Genomic DNA, 26,287 nt, shown 5'->3' on the forward strand with positions numbered 1-26,287 from the left:
AGAGCCCCGACCCAGCCAGACCCCCAACCCATGTAAGTGCTTAAAGGAGAAAGGAAAAAAACCAAAAAGAGGAGGGAAGGAGTCAAAAACTGACCATCTAGGGCTGGCTCTGGGGAGGGCAGAATACCTTGGGGTTTTGTTTGATTTTCCCTGTTCTTAAAAACATGTTTAAATGAAAAAATGCTTTTTGGCGGAGAGAGGCCAGGCACCTGTGTCAGCTTCCCCCGGCCTCCGGGGCGAGGCCCAGCCCCAGGTGTCCCGGTGCTCCCACACGCTCCTGCCACGCCAGCCCCCGGGACCTCAGGTCAGGTGGCTTCGCTCCAAGGTGGATTTACAGTATTGAAAAAGAGGTCATAAAAGAGACCCAAATGACGTCGTAATTTTGTAAAAATTCCTCACTCGTTCACCTGCGTTGCTCCCTGTTGCTGCCCCACCGGCCCCCTCCAGCCCCAAGAAGGGAAAGGAGGGCTGGGGGGTGGTCAGGGAAGCCCCCCGTTCCCCGCTGGCTCCTCCCGGCTCTGGTCCATGGCGTCGCTGTCCGAGGCCTCCGAATCGGAGGCAGTGTCAGAGGCGTGGGCCTCAGGGAGGCTGCGGCCCGGCTTCACGATGACCGCTCGCCGCTGCTCCTCCTCCTGCTCCCGCCTTTCCTGGGTGCCCTCGATGTGCTGGATCGCCTGGGGGGGGCCAGGCTGTGATGAGGGCGGCCGGGGACACGCACACACACCCCCCCCCCACCGAAAGGCCCACAAGGAAGCCTAGCAAGACAGCAGCCGGCCTGCCCAGCGATCAGAATGCCTCGGCTAAGCCGAAAAACTTCTAGGGGATCACAGTGCAGGGTCGCCTGGGAGTCACAAGCATCCCTCATTTATATATTTCAAAGTGCCTGTTCACTTATGCAAGGTCTCTGTTATTAACTTTATTAGTCAATTTGCTGGGTTTATGTGCAACTACAGTTGCAGGGGTTGATGGGGTTTTTTTGTTTAGTTCTTTCTTTTTGTGATGCTGTTGGGTCTCCCAAGGGGGGCCATGCAAAGCTGGGCCCAGCAGAGACTTCGGGCCTGACCCACGGAGCTGATTGATCATCTCGTTTCTCCCTCCTGTGCAGGAGGCTTAACTGTCCCCCAGCCAGCCACTGCCATCGGCACCCCGCCCCAGGTCCTGGGAGATGGAGCTGAGAGGAAACCCTGGACCAACCCAAGAGCTGGATGCAGGAACTTGACCACAAGGGGCTCAGGGAGCAAAGAGCCCTCTCGGCAAATCCCATAGAGGGAAGGAACGGGGTCTTCCAGGCCATGCTGTCCCCTGCCCATTCTCTGCCCTAAACCTTCTCCAGAGCCACCTCCCACCACAGACACAGAAAGGGAGACGCAGGAATGGACACAAAGGGCCCGTTCCCACATGATGCCCCGTCCCCAAGCCCAGGTACCTGCACGATGGTGTCCAGGTTTTGCCGGGACGTGGAAACAGAGTTGATGACCGAGGAGGGGCCCATGGTGACAACGTTGATGTGGTGGGAGGGAGGGGGTGGTGCCGGCACGATCACTGTGGGGTGGTGGGTGGGAGCCGGAGGGGGCAGAAGCTGCAAGACAGAGGCCCTCAGTCTTTTTCCAAAGGTTCTAGGAGCTGCCCCTTCCCTTCTGTCCTTCTGTCGCTCACAGAGGGACGGCCCTCGAAACCATCTGCTTCGAGAGAGCCTCTGCCAACCACCCCAGCCCTTGAACTCCTTCACTCACAGAGGGCCAGCCAGGTTGTGCTCCACCCCTCTTATTTTAAAAATGAGAGAAAGGTTGGTCCAGAGAGGGCCTTCTCAGCCATCTGAGATCCCGTGGCCCCTTCACTCTCCAGCACCAAGCAAGCACTTCAATAGCTAATAAATCCAGTGGTTGTGGGGTGCCTGGGTGGCTCAGGCGGTTAAGCATCTGATTCTTGATTTTGGCTCAGGTCACGATCTCGGGGTTGTGAGATCGAGCCCCCGCATCAGGCTCCTCACTCAGCAGGGAGTCTACTTCAGTCTCTCTCCTGCTCCCTCTGCCCCTCCCCCCACTCGTGCTTGCTCTCGCTCTCTAAAATAAGTAAATAAAAAATTTATTAAAAGTAGGGGCGCCTGGGTGGCTCAGTCGTTAAGCATGTGACTTCGGCTCGGGTCATGATCCCAGGCTCCTGGGATCGAGCCGCACGTCGGGCTCCCTGCTCGGCGGGAAGCCTGCTTCTCCCTCTCCCACTCCCCGTGCTTGTGTTCCTGCTCTTGCTATTTCTCTCTCTGTCAAATAAATAAATAAAATCTTCAAAAAAACTTTTTTAAGTAAATAAATCTTAAAAAAAAAATACACTGTTTGTCAAGAGTGTGGACTCTGGATTTCGACGGCCATGTCATTGAGGATCACGAGTGGGCATATAATGTAACCTTTCCGCGCCTCAATTTTGCCATCAGTAAAATGGGAAGAATAAGAGCTCAGGCCTCAAAGGGCGGTTACAAGGCTTCAACGTAGTAACACATGCAGGACACCTGGGAGCCAGTAACCTTAGGTCCTGAGTCTGCCCCGCCGGGGCCCAGAGGCACTGATGCTGCAGGTAAAAGCCCCTCCCGGCACCTCCTGCTCACCTGGGTCCGCAGGTGCTGCTGTTCCCGCTCCAGTTTCTCCTGGTGCAGCAGCCGCACCTGCTCCTGCTGCTGCTGCAGCTGCACCTGCTGTGCGATCACCTTGAGCTTTTCCGGATACATGTGGGCCTCCAGCGAGCGCACCTGGGGGCAGGACAATAGGTTCGGGGCAGGGCTCGGACCACACCCCGGCGCCCCCCCCCCCACCGCGAGCAGGGCCCTCAGGACTGCTGAGGTCAGCCTCCCCAAGCTCTGTCCTTCGCCAAGAGACCATTCGCTCCTGCTGCAAACCCTAGCATGGAGCTTGTCCACCCTCGGGGTAGAGACCAAAGTCCTTAGAGCAGCCTGCCGGGCTCGCCATGACTCACCTCCTCTCCTGCCACGGCCTCCCTCATGCCGTGCTCCCTCCCACCTCCAGGCCCCTGCCCATGCTGCTCTGTGCAGAGCACCCTTCTCGCCTCTCTGCACCGTTAACTTCGAGACTTGACCTCCCAACCTCAGCTCAAGTCACTTCCACGGAGAAGCCGTAGGGCAGCCTCCCTGGTTCCCCAGTGCCCACCACTGGCACGTGGCCTTTATTACAGCTGTGTGTTGTTTTTTTTTTAAGATGTTATTTATTTATTTAAGAAAGAGCGAGAGCACATGCATGCTCAGACAAGGGGGGGAAGGGGGATGGGACAGAGGGAGAGGGACAAGCAGACTCCCCGCTGAGCAGCGAGCAAGACGTGGGGATGGATCCCAGGACCCTGGGATCGTGACCTGAGCCGAAGGCAGAGGCTTAACTGACTGAGCCCCCAAGACACCCCACAGCTGTGTTTTTACAGTGTGAGATCCTCTAATGTTCCCCCACCCCATGCAGACAGTGACCCCGAAGAAAGGGAGCCGTCTGCTTTGCTCCCGGCTGGGTCCCTCACTCTCAGGCCTGGCACAAAGCAGGTGCGCCTGTAAATAACTGCTCAACCCAGCAGCCTCACCTGCTCCTCCAGCATCATGCGCACCGAGCGCTCCTTGTCCAGTTGCTGCCTCAGCTCGATCATCTCCCGGCGCAGGTCCTCCGCCTTCTCGTCCTCCCAGATGTCTGGCGACCCGATGCCCTCGTCCTTGTCCTCTGCCCGCCGCCGCTTGGGGGATGAGCCGCTCAGCTCCTGGGGACCCCAAGGGGCCAGTGAGTGTGCTCTGACACCCCCATATTACCAACAGCACCACCACCAGGTCAGAGGACTCCCTCTCAGCCCCCCAAGGCTGTCAGGCCCAGGTGTGCCTCATTCTGCAAATCCAACAAATGGCCAAAGGCCAGAAAGGGAGCAGAATGGACTTGCTTTCCAGAAATCACCCGGTTCCTTCCAGAGCCCACCCCACTGCACTTGACGGATAGGTAAACAGAGGCCCAGGCAAGAAGGGAAATGCCTGAAGTAGGCAGGTCAGTGGGGAAGATGCAGCCTGCAACCAGATCAGAGTCCCAGGCCATGGTGAGCCGGGACAGGCCAAACAAGGGAAAGGGAGCCAGGAAGAGGGCAAGGCACTGAGGCAGCAGGAGGCCTCCACAGGGTGCTACCTGGATAAAGCGCTTGAGCTGTGTGTTCTGCTGCAGAAGCCTGGTCTTCTCCTGCTCCAGGGAGAAGATGTACTCTGCCGTCTGCTGGAGAATGGCTGCCTGAGGGCGGGAGGGACAAGTCAGGGACCCCAGCGGGCAGGGTCTGCCAAGGCTCACTTTCTTCTCCCCACCTGAGCCCACCACTTCCTCCAGGAAGCCTTCCGGGCCCTAGCCCACCTTGCTGAGCTTCTCTCCATCTGTGTGGGGGATGAGGGTCTTGAGGGACTGGAAGCCCGCGTTGATGCTCTGCATGCGCCTCCGCTCGTTGCTATTGGCGATCTCCCGCCGAATCCGCCGCTCCTGGTCCCGCTGAGTCTCAGGGGTCAGTGGAATGTTGGCAAGGCTGCAGGGGAGGATAAAGACATGCTCAGGCTAGGTGCCCTCCGTACCCTGCCCCGGTGGGACCCTGTCTTTACCATTCACCTCCAGAGGGCCCCTAGTATAACTTTCATCCCTCCCAGTGCAGAAGATGCCAGACCTGTCAGATGCCTACACCCGCAGCAGATCCGGAGGGTGATGGAGTAGTATGCTCTGGGATGCCTGGGTGTCAGTAAGTGTGCAGCCCTAGGTCCCAGCCCCAGTGTCTGCCCAGCCCGTGTGGGTGGGGCTCAGAAGCCTGAACGGCTACCAAGAATCTCTGTGATTCTGATGCCCATGGTCCCAGACAATTAACTGCAGACACCTGTCCCTGGGACACCTCTGAGCTCCTGGCTATATACCTGGACCCCCTCCTTCATGACTGCAGGCTTGAGGACTGAGCGAAGAGATGCCTCCTCCCTCCCCATTGCCACAACCGTATCTCCAGCCACACACTCATCTGCAAGGCCCCAGCCTGGCCCCAGAGACCCCATGCTAAGACTTCAAAAATGAGACAGGTACCACTCCCTCCAAGAAGGGGACATCAGACCAACCACCCCTGGAGACACTTCTCCCCCAAGCCCACACACCCCAAGAGGCAGGCCCACCCAGTGCCAGACAAGCAAAGCTCTCAGCGTGCAGTCGAAATGGTATTGCAAATTACGTGACTGCATCTTACAGGAGCAGCAGCTAGGGGGGTGAGAGAGAAGACAGCCAGTGGAAGGGGGGAGGCTGTGGGCCCAGCGGCATCGGCAGGAGGCAAAGGCAGCAGCGGGGCCTGTGGGCCCAACGCCACCGCTCCCGAGGGCTGGGCCTGTGTGTGGCCTGGAGGAGGCATTTCCCCTCTCCCGGCCCTCTCCTGTAACTCCCCCCGCCCCTGGCCTGATGGCTTCCAGATGCTGGGCTCCCAGAAGAGGCCACCGGCCCCACCCAAAGCCACAGCCCTGGCTTCTTCCTGAGGGGCCCTCCCGGGGGTGACCTGGTCCAGGCCTGGGCCAAGAGAGCTACACCCCTGGTTCTAGAGAAGTAGGGAAAAGGACTACGGGTAGCCTTATTCCATAGATGGGGGCCCTGGGTTCAAAGAGGTGCCCAAGCCCCCGTGCCCGTCCCCAGGCAGAAAGGAGTTTGCTCAGAAACCCAGGAGAACACGTCTACAACAGCTGGAGACAGCCAAGGCCTTTCCTGGCCCCCTGGCCCAAGCCATCTGTCCTACTCCAGGCCTGCAGGACCCTGGACTTGCCCTTGCCCCTTCCTGGGCCTTCGCCTCCTCTCCTGACAGAGAGGTAGTCCATGTCAGCCTCGGCTGGGGGTCCACAGACAAGCCCTCTCCTCCACCAGCACCTCCAAGGCCTCCCCGGGCCCCCTGCCTCAGGATGCAGTTTCATCACGGCACCCAGAATGTCGATGTTCGAAAGGGGACCCACAGGGCGCCTGGGTGGCTCAGTTGGTTGAGCGACTGCCTTCGGCTCAGGTCATGATCCTGGAGTCCCTGGATCGAGTCCCGCATCGGGCTTCCTGCTCGGCAGGGAGTCTGCTTCGTCCTCTGACCCTATCCCCTCTCAGGTGTTCTCTCTCTCTCATTCTCTCTCTCTCAAATAAATAAATAAAATCTTGAAAAAAAGAAAGGGGACCCACAACCCTTTCTTCACAGATAAGACTCAGGGCTCAGAGTGAGGAGGGACAGGGCTTTAGAGTCAGACTACCAGTCATCTGGCCCCCCACTTCTGGGCCAGGGGCACCTCCCTTCTTCCAGTTTCCCCGCCCCTACAGTGGAGATGATGGGATGTCTGGGCGGAACAATGGAGAGGATGCAGGCCTGAGACCTGATATGCAGGGGCTTGCCTGCCCTTTGTGGGGGGCATTAGAACCTAGTCCAGGCTCCCTGATCTGGCTGTGCCCTCCAGACCCTCTGTGGTGGGGAGAAGAAGAAGAAGAAGAGGTGGGGTAGGTAGCCTGGCTGGCTCAGTCAGAAGAGCATATGACTCTTGATCTTGGGGTCGTGAGTTCAAGCCCCATGTCGGGTATAGAGCTTACTTAAAAAAAGAGGTGGGAAGAGATGTCCAAAGGAAGCCAAGCCACCAAGGTCAGACAGCCAGACCAGGGCTCAACAGGCACCTGCAGATGCCAAAGCCCAGCTCCCCCCCCCCCGCCATGGTACCCTCCACTGATGGCTCACAAAGCGGCTGCTGCTTACCAGAGTCCCGTGTATGGCCTCAGCAGGTAGTGTCCCTGCCCCTCCCAACAAACAGGCACAGAAGTAGAATGCCCTGCCCAAGTCCACCATGAAAGACAGGAGGAGCAGGGTGCAGGCAATGCAGCTCCTGCATGTCCCAGCCCCCACTACCCCCCCAAGTCCCACCTATGCCCCCCAACCCCCAAAGAAACCAGAGTTCAGCCCCACCTCCCCCAACCAGCCAGCTCATCTGCCCATGAAAATCTCTGCCCTGGGAGACCCTCCGCTCCTCCCTTCTCCCCAGGATGCCCGGGAACTGGAGACACCAAAGGAGAGTGAAGGACCCAGGCAAGGAGCAGAGCCTGCTCATCTTGGTTCTTCCCAATGTTCCATCCGTTCTGTCCCCTTTGCCACCAAGTCCATCCACCCAGCCTCCTGGTTCAGGAACCAGCTGCTGGGGAACCTAATGCACACTCAAGTCCCAGAAAACAGACTTCACCCCAAAGCTGCAGTTCCTCATGAGGGACTGCCACCAAGACCCTAATGGATAACTCCCCGAAATAGCCCTGGAAGTACCAGTTGATAGTTTCTTTAATAGAATGTGGACTAACCAAGGTTTCTGATTGGTGGAATGTTGACTCATCTGGGGTTCTGATTGGCGAAAGCCGGCTAACCAGCTGTTGATTGGTGGAATCACGGCTAACCAGGAGTTCTGATTGGTGGGAGTGCTGGCCAACCAGGGGTCCTGATCGCTGACCAACCAGAGATTCCTGTAATGGATGGCTAGTCCAGCTACTGTACTAGATAGGGATAAAGGGGATTTTTTCTGCAAATGCCTGAAAGTTTCTTACACTTCTTTCTGAGCTTTGCACACATAAATGTGATTTACAGGAATGGTAAGGAATGGTAAGGCCCTCTGCCCCCTCCACATCAACTTCAGACTCGCAGGTGAGCAGTGAAGGGTCCACTGACACCCAGCGTCTGTTCCTTCTCTCCCTCCCGGACTGCCCTCCGACAGTCAGTCTCCAGGAGAAGGGCGGCCAACGGCCAAGAACAGTTTGGGTACCAGCCCTGGGTGCCAAGACTGCCACCCCAATACCAGAGTACCCCCAGACGGCCCCCTGGGAATAACACCAGCATAGCGATCAGAGCCTCTGGGGTAGGAAGCACACTCTTCAAGACAGAATCCTGACCTGTACCTGTTCTTCCTGCCCAGCCCAAAGGCAAGTAGCCCCCATCCACCTACACCCCCAGGCTCAGCTCCAGCCTCAGATTAGGCATGGAGAACTCTCATTTTTCACTGCCCAAAGTCACTCACATACATGCCACTCAACATTTCCAGTGAGAGGTGGGAAAGCCCACATGGGATTTCTCCCACACCCCAAGAGGAGGACAGGAGGGAAGAAGCGACCCTCAGCAAGGATGCCAAGGCGCTCATCCTTCTCTGTGCAGCCAAGTATTGAAGCAGCCCAGGGCCTTCACCCAGCCCCACTGCTTCTATCCATACACCTCACTCTGACCAGCCTGCCACCCCTGCCCTTGGCTCTGAACAGACCATGGCCAGGCTGTTCCCATCAGAAACACCTCTCCCCTCTCGGGCTTCCTCGGTCTTTCAGAGGGAGTTCCCTGCACTGTGTTCAAGTACAAACCAGCCCGGCCATTTACTAGCCATGGAACCCCATGCTTAAGCACTTCATCTCCCAAAGCCTGTTTACCCACCTGTAAAATGGGGGGCTACTGCCTCACTTCATAGGGTCATGGTGAAATTTAAAAGACATGGAGGAAGAGGGCGCCTGCCTGGCTCAATCAGTAGAGCATGAGACTCTTGATCTCAGAGGTCATGAGTTCAAGCCCCACATTGGGCACAGAGAGTACTTTTAAAAATAAATAAGTAAGTAAAAATGATCCTTAGGTTATAAAAGAGAGAAGGAGATGGAAGAAGAAAAAAGAGATTGAGGGCAACAGGATGCCTTGTTTTTCCAGAGTTTGTACACAGGACTCCAGGAGATCCCAAGATCTCTCTTTATTATGGGGCTGACAAGACTCTTTAGCACCAGATTTTGAGCTGTTAGGACAGAGCCAATCCTGGTTCCCAGCACAGAGTAGATGCCACATATATACTGGATCAGGGACTCAGGACACACTCCAAAGCCCCTGTCTCTACCTCCTGAGAACTGGTCTTTGCCTCCACCAAGGACAGCAGGTAAACACTTAATAAGACCACAATGCTCCCGCTTCTAAGAGTCTGAGTGCTATTTTAACAGACACCAGGCGCTTTCCAGACACACAGCCAACCTTCACAGGTGCTCCATTTTATAGAAGTGGAGAGCAGTGAGACCACACAAGTCCAAAACCACAGAGCATGGGCATGAGCCGGGCTAGGAGGGTGATGCGGGGTGGGGGACACATCAGTTGGTGCCCACTTTGCAGTACGGCCCCCTCCAGTGGGTCTGGGAGGGGAATGAGAGAGGTAGGGAGCCCTTCTAGTCACTGAGGGATGGAACAAAGCCCCCCAGCCTCAGAAGCCGTCCACACAGCCCGAAGGTCCCACCTAACCCACACACTTGATCCCACCTCAGCCCACAGCTTCTTCTGAAAATGAACAAACCCAGAGGGCCCAACTCCACACCCAGTGCAGAGGCTTACACCTGTCTCACAGATAGGCAGGCTGAGCATGTCCCCAGGCCTGAGCCTGGGGCACCTGACCCCTAGAGACTGCTGGACTCCTCTAAAGCAGGGCTTGGGACAAGGACAGTGAAGCCAGAATCCTGGGAGGCCAAGAGAGGATTAAACTAAGTCCCAGGCCTGGTGGCCAGAGGTCTCGGCTGTGCCAAGCCTGCCCAGGATCAGGCCCAAATAGTCCCGCCCAGCCCTTCTCTGAGCAACCAGCCACTAGGGGTAAGAGCAGGGCTCTGGAATCAGGGTTCAAGTCCCAGCCCCACCACTTGCCCTTCTCAAGCCTCTGTCCTCATCCCATATGGGAATCATAAGGCCGCTTAACTGAGGAAGAAGAGTGTGAAAATTCAATGAGAAAAATCTAGCAAAACGAATCCCTAAAACATATTATTAAGAGCTCCAGAATTTTTTTTCTTTACTTATTACAGCTAGGCCCTCCAGGTAGACCTTCTGGAAGGGCCAGCACCCTGAACTTGAGAACTGTTAAGGTAGGAGCCCTGGGGCGAGGTGAGGGGGTGTGCGTGTGTATACTTGAGCAGCAACCTTCTCCGAACCCGGTTTCTGCAGCCCCTGCTGTCCACCAGCCTGGGCCACACTGCCCCGGGCTCCTCCTCCCTCAATCCCCGCCCAGCCTGCCCCGGGCGGCAGAGCACGTGGCCCCAGCCCTAGGGAGCCATTTCGCTCCAGGAGTAGCATGGTTCTCAGGGGCCTTTAGGTTCCTGATGCTTGGGCACACAGGAGAGCCCCAGACGCAGCACTGCCATGTCCCGCGGGCCGTGTTCAGTGCAGATGCCCAGGCCCTTCTCCTGGCCATCGGGAGTTTCGGGCATGTGCATTTTAACAAGTGTCCAGGGGAACGGGATGCGAGTGGTGCACGCACCCATCATCCTTGATAAAGGGTGGATCTGGAGCAACCCGGGGCAAACTTGGGAAGTGGCTCCCGGGGAGGGCCGGGGACCTGGGATCACCCACCCACGCACCCACCGGGCTGCAAGATTGATCGCTTTCGGTTTATGGCTAGGGGGAGGGGCGTGGGATGGGAAAGTTTGCAGCCGAGACGTGCGTGCTACAGGCAGCGGCCTCGTGAAGCCAGGGGCGGCGTCCGGTGCCCCCTCCCCCAAAAGCATCCCCACCCCGGGCCTGCCTGGCCCATCCAGCCCTCGGGAGCCGAGCTTTGTGCGGGGAAAGCGTGGCCCGGGCGCGCCTACAACTCCCACAATGCCGCACCGGCAGGGCGCGGGGAACTACAGCTCCCGAGAGGCGGCGCGCCGAGGTCCGCCTACTCCAAGAGGGCTGCAGAGTCACGTCCAGGCCTCGCTAGTAAACAGCGCCCGGGCGCGGGCGGCAAGCGTGCGACCGGCCGCCAACGTGCCGGAGTCCGCGGCGCCACACGGCCGGTAGCGCCGGCCTCTCGGGTCCCACCCATTCCCGCACCCCCACTCGAGCACGCCCCCCCATCCCCGCCGCAGCCCCGCTCCCTGCAAACACATCACCGGGCTCCCCGATCCTCCCCCCCGACCCCGCGCCCAGAGCCGCGGCGTGGCTGCATTGTAGCCGCCCGCCCCGCAGCCCCACGCGCGGCCCGGGCCCCCCAAGCTCCCTTGGAGGGGGTCACCCAGAGACAGCGAAGAAGGAGGGAGAGGAAGGAAGCCGCCGCGGGCGGGGGGAGGAGGAAGCGCGGGGGGGAAAGCCACCAGCACCAAGCATGGCCGGGACTGCTGCAGAACCACGTGGGTCTGTTTGCAATTTACAAACGTCGCGACTCGCCCGCCTGCAGCGGACAAAAGTGACCGGGGCCGCTTGGGGCCCCCACGTTCCGGGGGAGGAGGGTCCCCCGGCCGCGCAAGCCCGGCGCGCGGGGCTGTAGCCGCCCCGGCGGCTAAGAAAGGCGAGCGGGGTCGGCAGCGCGGGCCATGCGTGCGCACACGCGCGCCAGCCCGGGAGGGCTGGCCGGGGGCTGCAATCATGGGAAGGGGGTGGGGGGGAGGAGGAGTACACACCTACAGAGCCCTCCTATCACTTCTTTCTCTGTTTTCCTGAAATGTTGCAAAGAGGGCACCTTCTGAGTGGGTACCATGAAATACTCCATAGCGATCGGCCCCCCTCCTCTGCACGAGCCGGGTCCCGCGGTCAGCCGGAGAATGCAAGATGGAAATCCGAATCAAAGGGCAGCGCCGGACGGAGGTGCAGAAACGGCCGGTCCCAGATGCTGGCGGCGGCGGCGGCGAGGGGAGGGAGGCGGGCGGGAGGGGCGGGAGGGAGGTCTCTCCGGCCTGCCTCCCCGGGCGTGTGTATGTGTGTGTGTGTTTGCAGCTGATCAGATGTCTGTTTCAAGGCGGGAAACAGCTGGTGAAAACTCAGCACTCCCCCGGCCTCCTTCCGCGGAGTAAGGAATTGCATGTAAACAAAGGACTATTTGCAGCGCCCCCCGGGCGGCGCGAGGCCGGGGCGAGAGGGGCGCAGGCCTCCGGGGGCCGGTTGCGGCCAGGGTCTGCGGGCCTACCGCCCGGCACCAGGAGCCGGGGGCCGTGGGCCGGCTGGGGGGGGCGCGGCGTGAATGGAGCGAGCTGCGGCCGAGCTACATGCGCCACTATGGGTGATGAGGTCCATCAGCTGACAGGTTGGCAAGCGTTGCAAAAAAAAAAAAAAAAAAAAGGGCCAGCCACCGCGAGGGAGCCTAGCCCGTGCGTCCGGGGTCCGGCAGGGACTGCCTGATGCAAGGTCCCGCGCTCGGCGGCCCTCGGGGACAGAGGGCGCGCAGCTGGGCCCGACGAAGACGGCTTAGGCGGCCTGGGGTGCTGCTCGGGGCTTTTTCTTTTTCACGGTTGCAGCTGCACGGAGAGGAGCCGCTCTGGCGCGCTCCCTCCGAGCCCAGGGCCCCCTGGAAACTTGCGTCACAGCCACCTCTTCCCACATGTAACTTGGGGCCGACTTCGGAAGCCAGCCAGCCCCCTCCCTCCCTGCCTGCCTGCCTGCCCAGTTGGCCGCCCAGCCCGGGCTCTGGAGCCTGGGAATCCCGGAGCCGGGGAGGAGGAAGCAAAGGGGGGCGCGCCGGGCGCCTCAGATCCTGGGGCTGCCTTAGGAAACGGGGGGCCCGGTGGGGAGTGAAGGGTGGAGGCGGGCCAGGACGGCAGCGGCCCCGGCGGCAGGCTGCCTGCGCGGCTCGAAAGCCTGGTGGCTGCTGCCGGGTACCCAATTACCCTCCCTCCCACTTTCCCCCTCCGCGGGGAGGCTGGACAACAGGAGGCGGAGGGCCAGAGGGCCGAAGCTTCTTATTCATGGCTAAGCCAGTGCGGGACCTGCTCCTCCGCCAGGGTGCGCTCTCTACTACGGGTGACGGCCCGGGGCGGGGAGGGAGGGACGCTGTGCGGCCAGCTTCCGTCCTCCTTCCCATATCCCCTCCCCTGGCTCCTGGAGGGTTGGCTCCTGGCTCAGGAAGACCACGCCTGCCTTGGAATGTCCTCCCTCCTGCCCACCGCCTTTCCCAATCCCATCCGCCTTCAAGGTTCCGCCCAAATCGCGCCTCCTAATTAAAATATTCCTACTAATAACAAGAGTTACTGTTAACTTTAGGAACTATTATTGTTACTAGATATTGCCACAACCTTGTAGATTTTTGCATGCATGTTCTCCGATCCTTAAACCAACCTGTTGGGCAGTTTCCCCAAGTACAGATCCCAGTCCCTGGAAAGCCTCACTGTGGGGACAGGAAATGTGCTCAGGAAATGATGACTTCTGGGGGGCAAATAGGATACAGGGCCACATAACTGTATACATGGAGTCAGGTCTATAGTGCCTGAGTGGATGAATGAAGGAATGAATGAATGAGAGCCTGGAGAAGTGTGTCTTTCCCTTGCTCTTCTCTTACAGAACTGCCTTGGTGGAGCCTGGTTCCCCCTGAGCACCCTGTCATTCAGACTGGTCTCCTCATTTTTTTTTTTTTTTAAGATTTATTTATTTATTTGAGAGAGCGAGAATGAGAGAGTACATGAGAGGGGGGAGGGTCAGAGGGAGAAGCAGGCTCCTCGCTGAACAGGGAGCCCGATGCGGGACTCCAGGATCATGACCTGAGCCGAAGGCAGTCGCTTAACCAACTGAGCCACCCAGGCGCCCGGTCTCCTTATTTCTGCCAAAGGTGCCAAAACGACTCCCTGCGGTGGTTCAGCCGCCCCTCCCCCAGGGCCTGAAATACCACTGCAGCCCCCACCACCCCATCCAACTCCCTCCCAACACTTAGCCCTCTTTCCCGAAGTGACAAAAGACCCTCAAACTCCAGGCTGTCCCCGTACCCAGGATTCCCAAATTCGGTCCACTGTGCCCCCTGCAAAATCCCTTAGAGCCTCCACCCCTGATTCAGTCACCTTCCTGCCCTATATTAGGGGGTCAGCAAACTTCTTCTGTAAAGGGCAAGTTATTTGTAATAGTTTCCCATTGCTACTGTAACAAATTAACACGAAGTTCCTGGCTTAAACCAATACAAATGTATTCTCTGGAGGTCAGAAGTCCAAAAGGGTTATATTTGACTAAAATTCTGCTGTTGGGGACATCTGCATGGCTCAGTGGGTTAAGCGTCTGCCTTCGGCTCAGGTCATGATCCAGGGTCCTGGGATCGAGCCCCGCATCGGGCTCCCTGCTCCGCGGGAAGCCTGCTTTTCCCTCTCCCACTCCCCCTGCTTGTGTTCCCTCTCTCGCTGTCTCTCTGTCAAATAAATAAATAAAATCTTTTTTAAAAATTTTATAAAAAATAAAATCCTGTTGTCAGCAGGGCTGCGTTCCTTCTGAAAGCTCTAGGGGAGACTCCTTTCCTTACCTTTCCAGCTTCCATGTTTCTTGGCTGGTGACCCCACTCTGGTGGCTCACTCCAACCTCTGTTTCTATTACCATATCTCCTTCTCAGACTCTGACGCCCCCCACACACACACTCTGCCTCTTTTATGATGACTTTGGGCCCACCCAGATAATCCAGAATAATTTCTCCATCTCAAGATCCTTGCCTTAGTTGTATCTTCAACATAAGCTTTTTGCCACATAAGCTAACTTACAAGTTCCACAGATTGGGATGTGAACACCTTGGGGGGACCATACCATTCTTAGCTCGGGGGCCATACAAAACCTGGCAGAGGTTGTCATATGTCCCAGCAGTTCCACTCCTAGGTATATACCCAAAAGAATGAAAACAGGGACTCCAACAGGTAATTGTACACCAGTGTTCATAGCAGCATTATTTACAGTAGCCAAGAGGTGCAAACCACCCACTGTCCCTCAGCTGATGAATGGATGAACAAAATGTGGTCTACCCATATGATGGAATATTACTTAGCCTAAAAAGGAATGAAGTGTTGGGGCGCCTGGGTGGCTCAGTCATTAAGCGTCTGCCTTCAGCTCAGGTCATGATCCCAGGGTCCTGGGATTGAGCCCCACATCGGGCTCCCTCCTTGGTGCGAGCTTGCTTCTCCTCCCACTCCTCCTGCTTGTGCTCTCTCTCTCTCTGTGTCTCTCTCTGTCAAATAAATAAAAATCTTAAAAAAAAAGGAATGAAGTGCTAATATATATTACAATATAGATGAACCTTGAAAACATGGTAAGTAAAATAAGCCAGGATACAAAAGATCACATATTGTATGATTCCACTGGCATGAAATACCTAGAATAGGCAAATTCATTGAGAAAGAAAGTAGATCAGAGGTTACTGAGGCGGGGTGTGTGGCAGGGTGGGGGGGAAATGGGGGAGTTATTGCTTAATGAGTATGGTGTTTCTGTTTGGGGTGACGGAAAATTTTGGAAACAGTGATGGTTGCACAACATTGGGAATGCAATTAATGCCACTGAATTGTACACTTTAAACATATTTTATTTTTATTTTTTATTTTAAGTAGGTTTGACACCCAGTGTGGGGCTTGAACTCATGACCCCAAGATCAAAAGTCACATGCTCTACCAAGCCAGCCAGGCACCCCCTGAATTGTACACTTTAAAATAGTGAAAACAGGGCGCCTGCGTGGCTCAGTTGGTTGGGCGGCTGCCTTCGGCTTGGGTCATGATCCTGGAGTCCCTGGATCGAGTCCTGCATCAGGCTCCCTGCTTGGCAGGGAGTCTGCTTCGCCCTCTGACCCTCCCCCCTCTCATGTGGTTTCTCTCTCAAAAAAATAAAATAAATAAAATCTTTAAAAAAATAAATAAATAATAAAATAAAGTAGTGAAAATAGCAAACTTTATGCTATGTACATTTTACCACAATAAAAGAAAAAAATGGCCAGGGGGCTGGATTTGACCCCATTGATCCTGCCAATGCCTTGCCCCTTTATTGTCTCACTTCCCTCCTTGTCCAGCTTAGAATTCACAACCCATCAATATAATCCTTCCCTTGCATGTCTAACCCCACCTGCCTTACCCCTACCCTCCCAACTAGCTGAACAGCCCAGAGAAATGGAAATCCCACAACCTATCTGACTGATCTTATTTTCAAATCCCACAGTGGAGCCTCCTATTGCCCTGGTCTGTTTTTCCTCCCACTTTCTCTCTCCTCAAGACCTTCATCATCTCCCCACCTTCTCACTCAGCTACATGACTTCAGGTCCTGTTTCTCTGAGAAAATGGGATCAGCCTTGAAGAAATATCCCACACACTCCTCTTTCCGCCTCTGCCTCCCTATCTATACCTGTAATCTGCCATCTGGCCCATTTCTAGATGAACGTCCACGCTCTGTCCATGCGTGGACAACCCCTCCATGAGTATCATTCAAAGATGTTTCTCTTGGGCGCCTGGGTGGCTCAGTTGGTTAAGCGACTGCCTTCGGCTCAGGTCATGATCCTGGAGTCCCGGGATCGAGTCCCACGTCAGGCTCCCTGCTTGGCGGGGAGCCTGCTTCTCCCTCTGACCCTCCCCCCTCTCATGTGCTCTCTGTCTCTCTCATTCTCTCTGTCTCAAATAAATAAATAAAATCTTTAAAAAAAAAAAAAAAAAGATGTTTCTCCTGCATCCTCACTGTGTGCCCTCTCTCGAATCATTTCCATCACCAAGAACAAGCTGTGTTCTTCCCACTAAAAAAACAAAACAAAACAAAACACCCACACCCCTCCACCCTGTCTAGCTACCACTCTCCCCCTGCTATTCTTTACAGCAAAACTCCCTAAGTGGGTGTTTTGTTCAATCTCCTCCTCTCCTGCCCACCCCCCAACTCCATGAAAACTATTCTTGCATTACTGGTGACCTCCAAGGAGCTCTGTTTTCTGTCTTCACTGTATGTGACCTTCTTGTTCTATTTTTGCTTGGCATCTGGGACACCCCCACAGCCGAAGTCCTTGGACCTTGTCTCTGTCTACACATACTCCCAGCTTTTTGGACAATAGAGTTCCAGAAAGGACCAGAAGCTGTACAGTGTGGTTCAGAATCCAGGTTCTACCTGAACCCCAGTTTCAGGTATTAGGGTGACCACGGACAAGTTCCTTAACCTGACTCAGCTTCCTCATCTGTAACACAGAGGCCATACAGCACCTGGCTTACAGGCTGTTGCAAGAAGTCTGTGATCCACCTGGCACATCAGAGCATTAGTGATAGTTGTTACCACTCATGCCAGGTTGCCATGGGCAGCGGTGGCCAGAGGCATCTGAGCTGGCCCAGGAAGAATGACAGGGTTTGGTGGTGATGTGCAGGGGAGGGACAGAGGAGGGGCCAAGCTTTTCTCCCTTCCTGCTAAAACCTGCCACAGGTGAAAAGAACAGGTGTATTGTAAGGTACTTTGCTGTGCTTTATGGTAGATGCCTGCACATAGGGTCAGGTGGTTTGACAATCAGCCTGCAGACCACTTGCCCTTTAAACCATATGTATGTATGGGCCTGGGCAGCGTGGGGGGAGGTCTCTGTAAAGACTGAGAGCAGCTAACTGCCCTGGTGGATGATCTGTGTTAGAAATGCAGACTATCATCTGTGGAACTGACACACAGCTGGCCCATCTGCAGCTCAGTTCTGGCTGCAGACCCTGGGCAGACACTGCTCTGGAAAGCTGGTGTGGGGAGGAGGCCAGCTTGACCTGGGGAAAAGAGCTGTGACTGCAGTGTGGCCTCAGAACATGGGCCCTCCTTCCTCTACATTGTCAAATAGGAGCCCACCCAGCTCCCTTCTTCCCCATTGCTGCCCTTCCTCCAGTCCCATCTCCAAATTCCAGGTAGGAAGAGTGAATGAGAGTTATCAACAGGCTTTACGGATAAATGAATACCAAAAAATGTGGTCTATGCATCCAATAGGTATTACTCAGCCATAAAAAGGAACAGAGTACTGGGGCCCCTGGGTGGCTCAATCATTTAAGCCTCTGACTCTTGGTTTCAGTTCACGTCGTGCTCTCAAGGTTGTGGCACCAAGCCCCGTGTTGGGCTCTGCACTGGGAGTGGAGCCTGCTTAAGATTCTCTCTCTCCCTCTCCCTCTGCCCTTCCTCCCACCTCTCTCTCCCTCTCTCTCTTTTTCTTTTTTAAAGATTCTATTTTATTTGATAGAGAACACAAGAAGGGAGGAGGGGCAGAGGGTGAGGGAGAAGCAGACCCCCCCCCCCCCACTGAGCAGGGAGCCTGATGTGGGGCTCGATCCCAGGACCCTGGGATCATGACCTGAGCTGAAGGCAGACACTTACCTGACTGAGCCACCCAGGCACCCCACCCTCTCCCTCTCTTAAAAAAAAAATTTTTTTAAAGGAACTAAGTACCAATACATGCCACCACATGGATGAACCTTGATAACCTGATGCTCAGTGAGAGAAGGCAGTCACAGAAGGACACAGAGTGTAGGATTCCATTAAGTGAAATATCCAGAATAGGCAAATCCATAGAGACAGGCAGTAAATGAGTGGTTGCTAGGGGCTGGGAGCAGGAGGGAATGGGGAGTGCCTGCTAATGGGTATGGGGTTTCTTTCTGGGAAGATGAAATTTTCTAAAATTGACTGTGATGATAGTTGCACAAATTGTGTGAATATACTAGAAACCATTGAACTGTACACTGATTTTTTTTTACTGAAATGTAGTTAACACACAACGTTACATTAATTTCATGAATACAACTGTAGTAAGCAGAGAACTCTATATGTTACATTGTGCTCACCACTGAATTGAACACTTTAAATGGGTGAGTTGTATGGTATGTGAATTCTATCTCAATAAAGTTAACAAACAAAAGGAATGAGGTACAGATACATATAATAACATGGATGAATCTTGACAACATCACACTGAGTGAAAGAAGCCAGAAACAAAAGACCATAGTACAGAATAGGCAAATTCATAGAGACAGAAAAGGGATGAGGTTGCCAGGGAATAAGGGGGAGTCAGGGGGAAATGGGAAGGGGGGATTTCTTCTTGGGGTGATGAAAATATTCTAAAATTGATTGTGGTAATGATAGCACAACTCTGCGAATATACTAAAAACCACCCAATCATACACTTTTTCTTATTTTTTTTAAAGATTATTTATTTATTTATTTGTCAGAGAGAGAACACAAGCAGGGGGAGCATCAGGCAGAGGGAGAAGCAGGTTCCCTGCTGAGCAGGGGGCCCCATGCAGGGCTCGATCCCAGGACCCCGGGATCATGACCTGAGCGGAAGGCAGACGCTTAACCGACTGAGCCACCCAAGTGCCCCAATAAATAAATATTTTTTAAAAATCTAAAAAAAAAAAAAGAGCACCCATTTATCATTACTCAGTTCAGGAGGTCAGAAGGCCAGGTAAGGCATGACTGCGTTCTCAGCTTAGGGTGTCACCAGCTGAAATCCAGGTGTGGGCTGGTACTATGATCTCATCTGGGGCTCTGATCCTCTTCCAAGCTCACTGGTTGTGGGCAGAATTCAGTTCCTCTCAGCTATAGGATTGAGGTCCCTGTTGTGTTGCTGGCTGTTGGCCAGGGACAGGGCTCAGCTCCTAGAAGCCATTCTCAGGTCCTTGCCCTGTGGCCCCCTCATCTGAGCAACAGAGGATGGCCCTCACACCGACCCCTTTCTCGCTTTGAGTCTCTAACTTCCTCTTCTACCAGAGCCAGAGAAAACTCCCTGCTTTTAAAAGGTTCGTTGATTAATCTGTCTACCTCAGGGTCAACTGAGCCATCTCACGTAGGCTAATCACAGGAATTACACCATATGCACAGGTCCCACCCACGCTCAACAGGAGGGGAGGATTAGAGAACAAAAGTCACTGGGGGTCTAATGAGAATCCAGCTGCCACAGATGGGGGAACATGCAGGAGGTGCCAAGAAAGTTAAGGGATTTTCCTAAGGACATACAGAGAACTGGATAGGGAGCCTAAACAGGAATCTAGGGCCCCAACCCTAATTTAAGGCTTCTTCCTCCACACAAATATGCCAGGACCTGGGGGATGTACCAGATGGTCTTTTGAGCCCCAGCATGCTCTGGTGTGTATGAGGACGCCCGCCTGCTGGTTGCAGGGCGGAGAGGGAGTACCAGCTGTTGGAACTGGGATGAGGCCCCCTAGACGCAAAATGCTCCTGCCAGGGAGAGGATCCTGACTGCTCCCAGGAAGGCAGAATAAGAGTCAGACGGCCCTCCTGGGGTTTGGAGCAAAGGCCAATATCCCCAGTGCCCAGGTCCCCTTTACTAGTCTAGACACAGAGATCTCTGGACCAACGAGGCTAGGGTCCCCCAACCACTAGGGGGCGCCTGGCACACACAATGCTTTGTGTGCAAGGCTGGCGTGAACACATTTGGGGAACCCAAGGTAGGTACGGGGCCGGGGGGGGGGGGGGGGCGGTCTGACCAGCTGCCTCCTCAAACCCCCAAGGCTCTGCAGATCTGGGGGGTGTCTGGCTTGTTTAGGTGCCCTAAGGCCCTGGACTCCTGATGCCTGCTTCCTTCTTCCAGCTTAATCTGATTCACTTTGCTCATAAGCAAGCCCTTGAAAGGGGGGGCGGGGGGGGCGCGGAAGTCCACCTCTGGTATGCACCCCTGTCGCCATCTCCGGGCCCTGTTCCCGGTGTCTCCAGGCCTGACACTTCAGCCCCCTGGGGCGGGCTCCTGCCCTCACCCCGGCTCACCCTCCACCATTGTGCCCTGTCCTGGACCTGGTCAGCACCCAGCTCCTTCCATCACACTCCATGGGAAACCTTCACGTCCTTCTGCTAGGGGCTTTTCCCCCAGGGAAATGTGGGACCTGACACCCAGCCCAGGCCCTTCCCACCAGGGAGTTCCGGGGGAAGTGGGGACAGATTCTCGGGGCATCTGGTCAACATTAAAATGAGAGCAAGTCAGGGGGTACCTGGGTGGCTCAGTCAGTTGTGTCTGACTCTTGGTTTCAGCTCAGGTCCTGATCTCGGGTTGTGGGATCAAGCTTGGGTTGCGGGATCGAGCTTCGCATTGAGCCTACGTCAAGCCCTGTTGGGCTGGGCTCTGCACTTGGTGGGGAGTCTGCTTGGGATTCTCTCTGTCCCTCTCCCTCTGCCACCACCCGCCCTCCCCCCGACCTGTACTCTCTCTCTCTCTCAAATAAGTAAATCCAAAAAAAAAGAGAGAGAGCAAGTCAGCCCAGAAACCAAGGGGGTGTGGACAGAGAGGGCAAAGTTTGAGGAGAGGCACACAAAAATCCAGGAGGGAGTATTTGGGGTTCAGGGGGAAGGTACAAAACATAGGGCCACTGGAAGAGGACAACTAGGGATACTGTTGAGCTCGGGGAGGGTGTCCAGTGTTTGTCTGCGACGTGGGCTCTCCTCTGAAGGAGTGGCCAGAGATGGGGGAGGGAAGGCAGGACCTCAAGTCCCATTTGAGGATAGAAAAGGCTGGGCCAGGAGTGGCCAAGTCGGGGAAGGGACAGAGGCCTGCTCTGATGGAGGAGGCTGCGGGAGTGGATCTGCCTAGGGAGGGGTGGGCTCGGAGCCCCAGAGTACCCAGATGTCTGTGTGCCTCCGTGGCCTGCGCCCCCACAGGCGAGCTGCTGCTCTGGCGGCTTTACCGCCGTTCTGTTTGGTCCTCATTATGGCACCTCAAGTCCTGGGATGCCCTAGGGACTTGCCCAAGATCATGCCCGCCAGTCAGCGCCTGGCTCCCTTCAGGCCCCTCCCAGCCGCCTGTGCTCCTGCCCCCGGAGTGGCTCCCATGCTGGCCTCAGGACTCCAGAGCTCACCTGCTACCAGATGAGGCCAGGTGCAAGAGAGGAGCCGGCCTGGGTCGGGGCGCGGAGAGGAAAAAAAACATGGTCTGCGTGAAATGACAAGGTCAAGTACGCAGTGAGATAGAACCCACACATTCTGTGGTCACTGCCCAGACAGCCAAAGGAAGAAACAACTCCTGGGGGTCAGGAAAGGCTGTGGATTCGAGTTTGAGCAGACAGGGAGGAAGAAGAGAGAAGCACCCCAGAGGGGATCCAGGCTGGAGCAAAGGGGCTGGTTTCAGGTGGGCTTTCTCCTCCCTCAGCAGCTCCGGACCTTGAGCCCCTGCTGTTCATTTCCGGCCACGCTGCTGCCAGCACCAGCACACGAGGGGTTAACTTCTGTCTGGTGCAGTGGCCTCAGCAGCAGCACGGGGTGGTGCCAGTAACTCAGAAGCTGCAACGTGAGAAGCAGGAGGAGAGGGGCAGGGCTGGGAAAGGCTGAGTCTCCGCAGCAGTGAGAAGAGGGTTTCCCTGGCAGGACCCTGAGGCTCCACTCCTGCAGCCAGACCACATCCCCTCAGGATGGTGGCCCTTCCCGCCTCGTGCCGGGGGCTGCGGCACCACGCAGGGTGGTCCACAGTCACGGCCAGTATCCAGGCCCGTGGGCCAGGGGGCAGCAGGTCTGTGCTGCAGATCTGGGGAAGGGGCCGAGGGCCGTACCCAGGCAACCAGCAGAGAATGCACTGGGCCCCGCCCAGCTTTGCCAGAGCGCCAGGTGGGGAGCTGGGCAGAGGGCAGACCCAGGAGAATGGGAAGGTTCCTTGGGGTCCCGACCTCAGAGGCCTGGCCTTGACATCCCCCTCCTTGAACAGAACTGAGTCACAGAAGCCTCCCACGGCTCCAGGGCAAGGAGACACACAAAGCTCCCTGCCCTATCCCTGGGCTGGCTGCCTGCCTGCCCCTGCAGTGAGGTCCAACCAGAGGCGGGTCACTTCCCAAGTGTGTGTGAGGTGCTGGGTACTGAGTACTTCATCTCCCTTCTCTTGGTCAGTCCTCATCCCCCGTATCACCGGATTCACGGGAAGTAGTGTTATGACCACCACTGCCATTGAGCAGAGGCTCAGAGAAGTTAAGAAACTTGCTTGAAGCCACACAGCCAGAGCCCCAGAGCAGACTTGACCCTGGGCTTGTCTGACAGGCACACTCAGCCACATGCCATGTGGGAAGGTGGAAAAAGCGAAGTTCACCAGCAGGTGAACGTGGGTCTACGTGTTGAATCCAAGAAGGGCAGCCCCGGGACTCCCAGAAAAGCAAGGTAATATAGGCTGACATCAGCACCCAGAGGAGGCAGGGGAAATGCCTGGTCCCAGATGTGTGGATGAATCTGTGGCAGGAGGGACATCCCATAAGCCCCAGGTGCGTCCCCAGAGCAGGTGTACAGCTGCTGGACACATTACAGAGCACCTCTGGGGCTTGAGGTTTGCATGGCCCTTGTCTGGAGAGTCAGCAGCATTTACTGTGGGGCAGTACTCAGCAAGGTTCTGCTAAACCGGAATGGAAACACCTCAGTTGGCATCATGGGAGCCTGCTTGGTGACCAGGAGCCGGAGAATCCCAGGGCTTCCAGCAGCATGACCTTGACTCCTCTCTCTGAGCCTCGGTTTCCTGATCAGCCCAAGTTGGAGCATACCAGCACCAACATTCAGGGTTTCTGTGAGGATCACATGAGGTGTTTGTCAAAAAGCACTTAGATTGAAAACCTTTTTTTCTTTTAAGATTTTATTTATTTATTTAGAGAGAGCAAGCATGAGCTAGGGGAGGGGCACAGGGAGAGAGAATCCCAAGCAGACACCGCACTGAGCATGGAGCCCGATGCACAGCTCAATCTCACAACCCTGAGATCACAACCTGAACTGAAACCAAAAGGCAGACACTTAATCGACTGAGCCACCCAGGCACCCCTGAAAACCTTCTTCTTTACAAAAACTTGCACATGCACGTTCATAGCAGCATTATTCACAAAAGGTAGAAACAACCCAAATGTCCATGGATGGATGAACAGATAAATTCTGATCTAGCCAAAGAAACAATGGAATATTATTCAGCCAGAGAAAGGAATGAAGCATTGATACCTGCCATAGCACAGAGGAACCTCGAAGACACGATGCTCAGTGAGAGAAGCCAGACACAGAAGGCCACGATGTGTGTGATTCCATTGATATGAAACATCCAGAACAGGCAAATCCATAGAGACAGAAAGCAGGTTGATGGTTGCCAGGGGCTGGGGGAGGGAGGAATGGGTAGGGACTGCTATGGACTCAGGGTTTCTTTTTGGCTTTTTGTTTTTGTTTTTAATCAATTCCATTTTTTTAGAGCAGTTGTTAAGTTCATAGCCATATTGAGCAGAAGGTACAGAGCCACACACCGGCCGCCCCCACACACGCACAGCCTCCCCGACTCTCAGCACCCTCCACGTGAGCCGTGCATTTGTTGCAACTGGTGAACCTGCAGGGGGTTCCTTCTGGAATTAGAAGGTGGCGATGGATGCACCACTCTGTGAAAGTACTAAAACCCATTGGGTTGTACGCTTTAAAAGGGTGAATTTTATGGCATGTGAATTATATCTCAATTTTTATTTATTTTATTTATTTAAGTAGGCTCCACACCCAGCGTGGAGGCCAATGCAGGGCCTAAACTCACAACCCTGAGATTGAGACCCGAGCTGAGATCAAGAGTGGGACACTTAACCCACTGAGCCACCCAGGTACCCCTATATCTCAATTTTTAAAAAGCACTTGGAAAGAGCTCAGAAAATGCAGCTCTCATTACTGTGTCCTTCAACTTCAGAGAGTCTGTCACCCGATGAAAGAGATGAACATATTTTTAAATGCTCGACATCCAGAAGAGAACCGGGCAGAGTGGTCCTGGAAGCCTGGGACAAGTGACAGAGTCTGGCTAATGGCACATAGGATACACATGAGTGACCTACAGCAGGAACCCCCGACTACCATGTCAGCTCTGCACAGAACTACTGAACACAAGGCCGTGGGGAGAATAATCCAGGGGCAGGAGACTGGAAGGAAAGGCTTCTCTAAGGTGCAGCGAATGGGCCAGAGTTGGAGGACTTGAGCGGTTTAGTGGGGACGAGGGCACACGTGGACCTATGGAGGCTCAGACGTGTGCCACTGAGCAGGGCTGGTAGGGGTGGAGGGTGCTGAGCCCAAGGGGTGGCACTGCCATCCTAGCACTCTGCGTGCCCCAAGCAGGTTATGGGAGGTGCTTTGCTTCGGTTCACAAATCGGTACAAAAAGCTTGCAGTAGGCCTGCCCTGTGCCCTCTCAGAGGCTCCAGAATTCCAGGTTCCAGGTGAGAGAGAATATATGAGATCAGCAAGTCTGGTCCAGGGCAGGGCTTCCCCATACCCACTGTCGAATGACCAGACACACTGATAATGTGGCACTGGAGGGAAAGAGGCAGCTACTCCTCAGAGCCTGGGCCCTTCCTCCAGCCCCAGGTGGAGCTGAGGGCCCACGGAGGGACTCCAGAGGCAGGCCTGAGCCTGCAGACCCACCGGTGAGGCCCAGGAGCTTCTCCTTCCACCCATCTCCTGTCTCTCCTGCCTTCCCCCTCTGTCCTGTGTAGTCCGCAACCCTGTCCAAGAGAAGCCAAATAGTACAAATATCTTGGAGAAGGGAATGGGGCCAGGCCTGCTGTGAGCACACACACGATGCACACACGCACACGTGCACATGCACGATGTGCACACACATGCACACGCACACACATGCACGCACGCACAAATGCACGGCCCTTTCAGACCACACAGATCAGAGAGAATCACCTAGAACCTACATATAGGGAAGAGAAAGAGAACTAGTTAGCATCTTGTCTCCTCTGGGCCAGGAAAGTGCCAAGGGATTTGCAGGCACTGTCTCCTTCAATCCTTAAAAGAATCCTCTGAGATTTCAAAGATGAAGAAAATGAGCTTCTGAGAGCTTAAGGAACTTAGCCAGTGGGACACCCAGTAGGTAAAAGCCATAAAGCTGAGCATAGTGCCCCAGAAGCCGGTCCTGTGGAGGCAGCTGAGCAGAGTGGGGGTGTGTGCCGTTTCTGCCCACGACCAGGCATTGGCTCCTTTGGGGGACTCCTCACTCCCACTTTCTCCATGTGGTTCTAGGGGTGTTAGCCCTGTACTGGGGCAAGCTCCTGAGCCAGGCTTGTCCAATCAGCATCTGAGATGAGCTGGGATCTGAGAAGCCAAGGGGCTTGCTGGAGCCCCAGGGGGAGGCAAGCTGGGAGTTCTCAGGCTTCTGGAAGCACTGATGGGGAAAGTAGAGCAACACAGCAGACACTGGGCCAGGAGAGGGAAGCCAGTGTCCCGGTGCCATTGCTGAGCACGGAACCAGCTAGGCCCTTGGCCCATGAGTTACAGAAACTGTTGAGTAAGTGGTCTTTGAACCCAGGTCTGACTGCAAAGCTCTGCTTCCCTGCCCCTGGCTGTTCCCATAGAGGATCTGCTCCTTTCAGGGCTGCGTCTCACCTCTCCCAGAATCCTGGGGTGGGGCAGTGTTGGACCTCCTGCTCTGGGCCTCCTGCTAAAGCAGCTCCATCGCTCAGTCTGACCTTCAAAGTTGGCATCTGCTTGCAGGAATCCGTCTCTCTCCTCCTGGAATTCAGCCTCCAGATGTCAGATCCAAGGCGGCAGCAGTGGCTGCAGAGGGCTCCCCGGAGTGAATCAGCTGCATTCCAAAGGTGCAAACACAGACGCCACAGCCTCAGCAGCCTGGGGCTGCAGACTTCCTCCCCAGGCCCGCC

The 26,287-nt window shown here is 55.5% G+C and overlaps 1 protein-coding gene across 4 annotated transcripts; it reads right to left on the minus strand.

The window, feature by feature from the left end:
• Positions 1 to 201: 201 nt before the first annotated feature.
• On the minus strand, positions 202 to 26,287 carry TFAP4 (transcription factor AP-4). Of its 4 annotated transcripts, none has more exons than XM_035022141.1 (7): positions 26,013 to 26,287; positions 4,371 to 4,536; positions 4,155 to 4,253; positions 3,574 to 3,744; positions 2,603 to 2,743; positions 1,427 to 1,579; positions 202 to 674 (listed from the first exon to the last, which is right to left on the minus strand). In XM_035022141.1, exons 1-7 carry the CDS (start codon positions 26,108 to 26,110, stop codon positions 480 to 482), a joined length of 1,023 nt encoding a protein of 340 aa, XP_034878032.1. In that variant the 5' UTR covers positions 26,111 to 26,287; the 3' UTR covers positions 202 to 479. The 4 variants fall into 4 exon arrangements, with proteins under 4 accessions (XP_034878032.1, XP_034878033.1, XP_034878035.1 ...); XM_035022142.1 differs by lacking the exon at positions 26,013 to 26,287 and adding an exon at positions 11,400 to 11,642; XM_035022144.1 differs by lacking the exon at positions 26,013 to 26,287 and adding an exon at positions 9,019 to 10,488.

The sequence above is a fragment of the Mirounga leonina genome, unplaced genomic scaffold, assembly GCF_011800145.1.
Source record: "Mirounga leonina isolate KUSES-001 unplaced genomic scaffold, KU_Mleo_1.0 Mir_175, whole genome shotgun sequence".
Lineage (NCBI taxonomy): Eukaryota > Metazoa > Chordata > Mammalia > Carnivora > Phocidae > Mirounga > Mirounga leonina.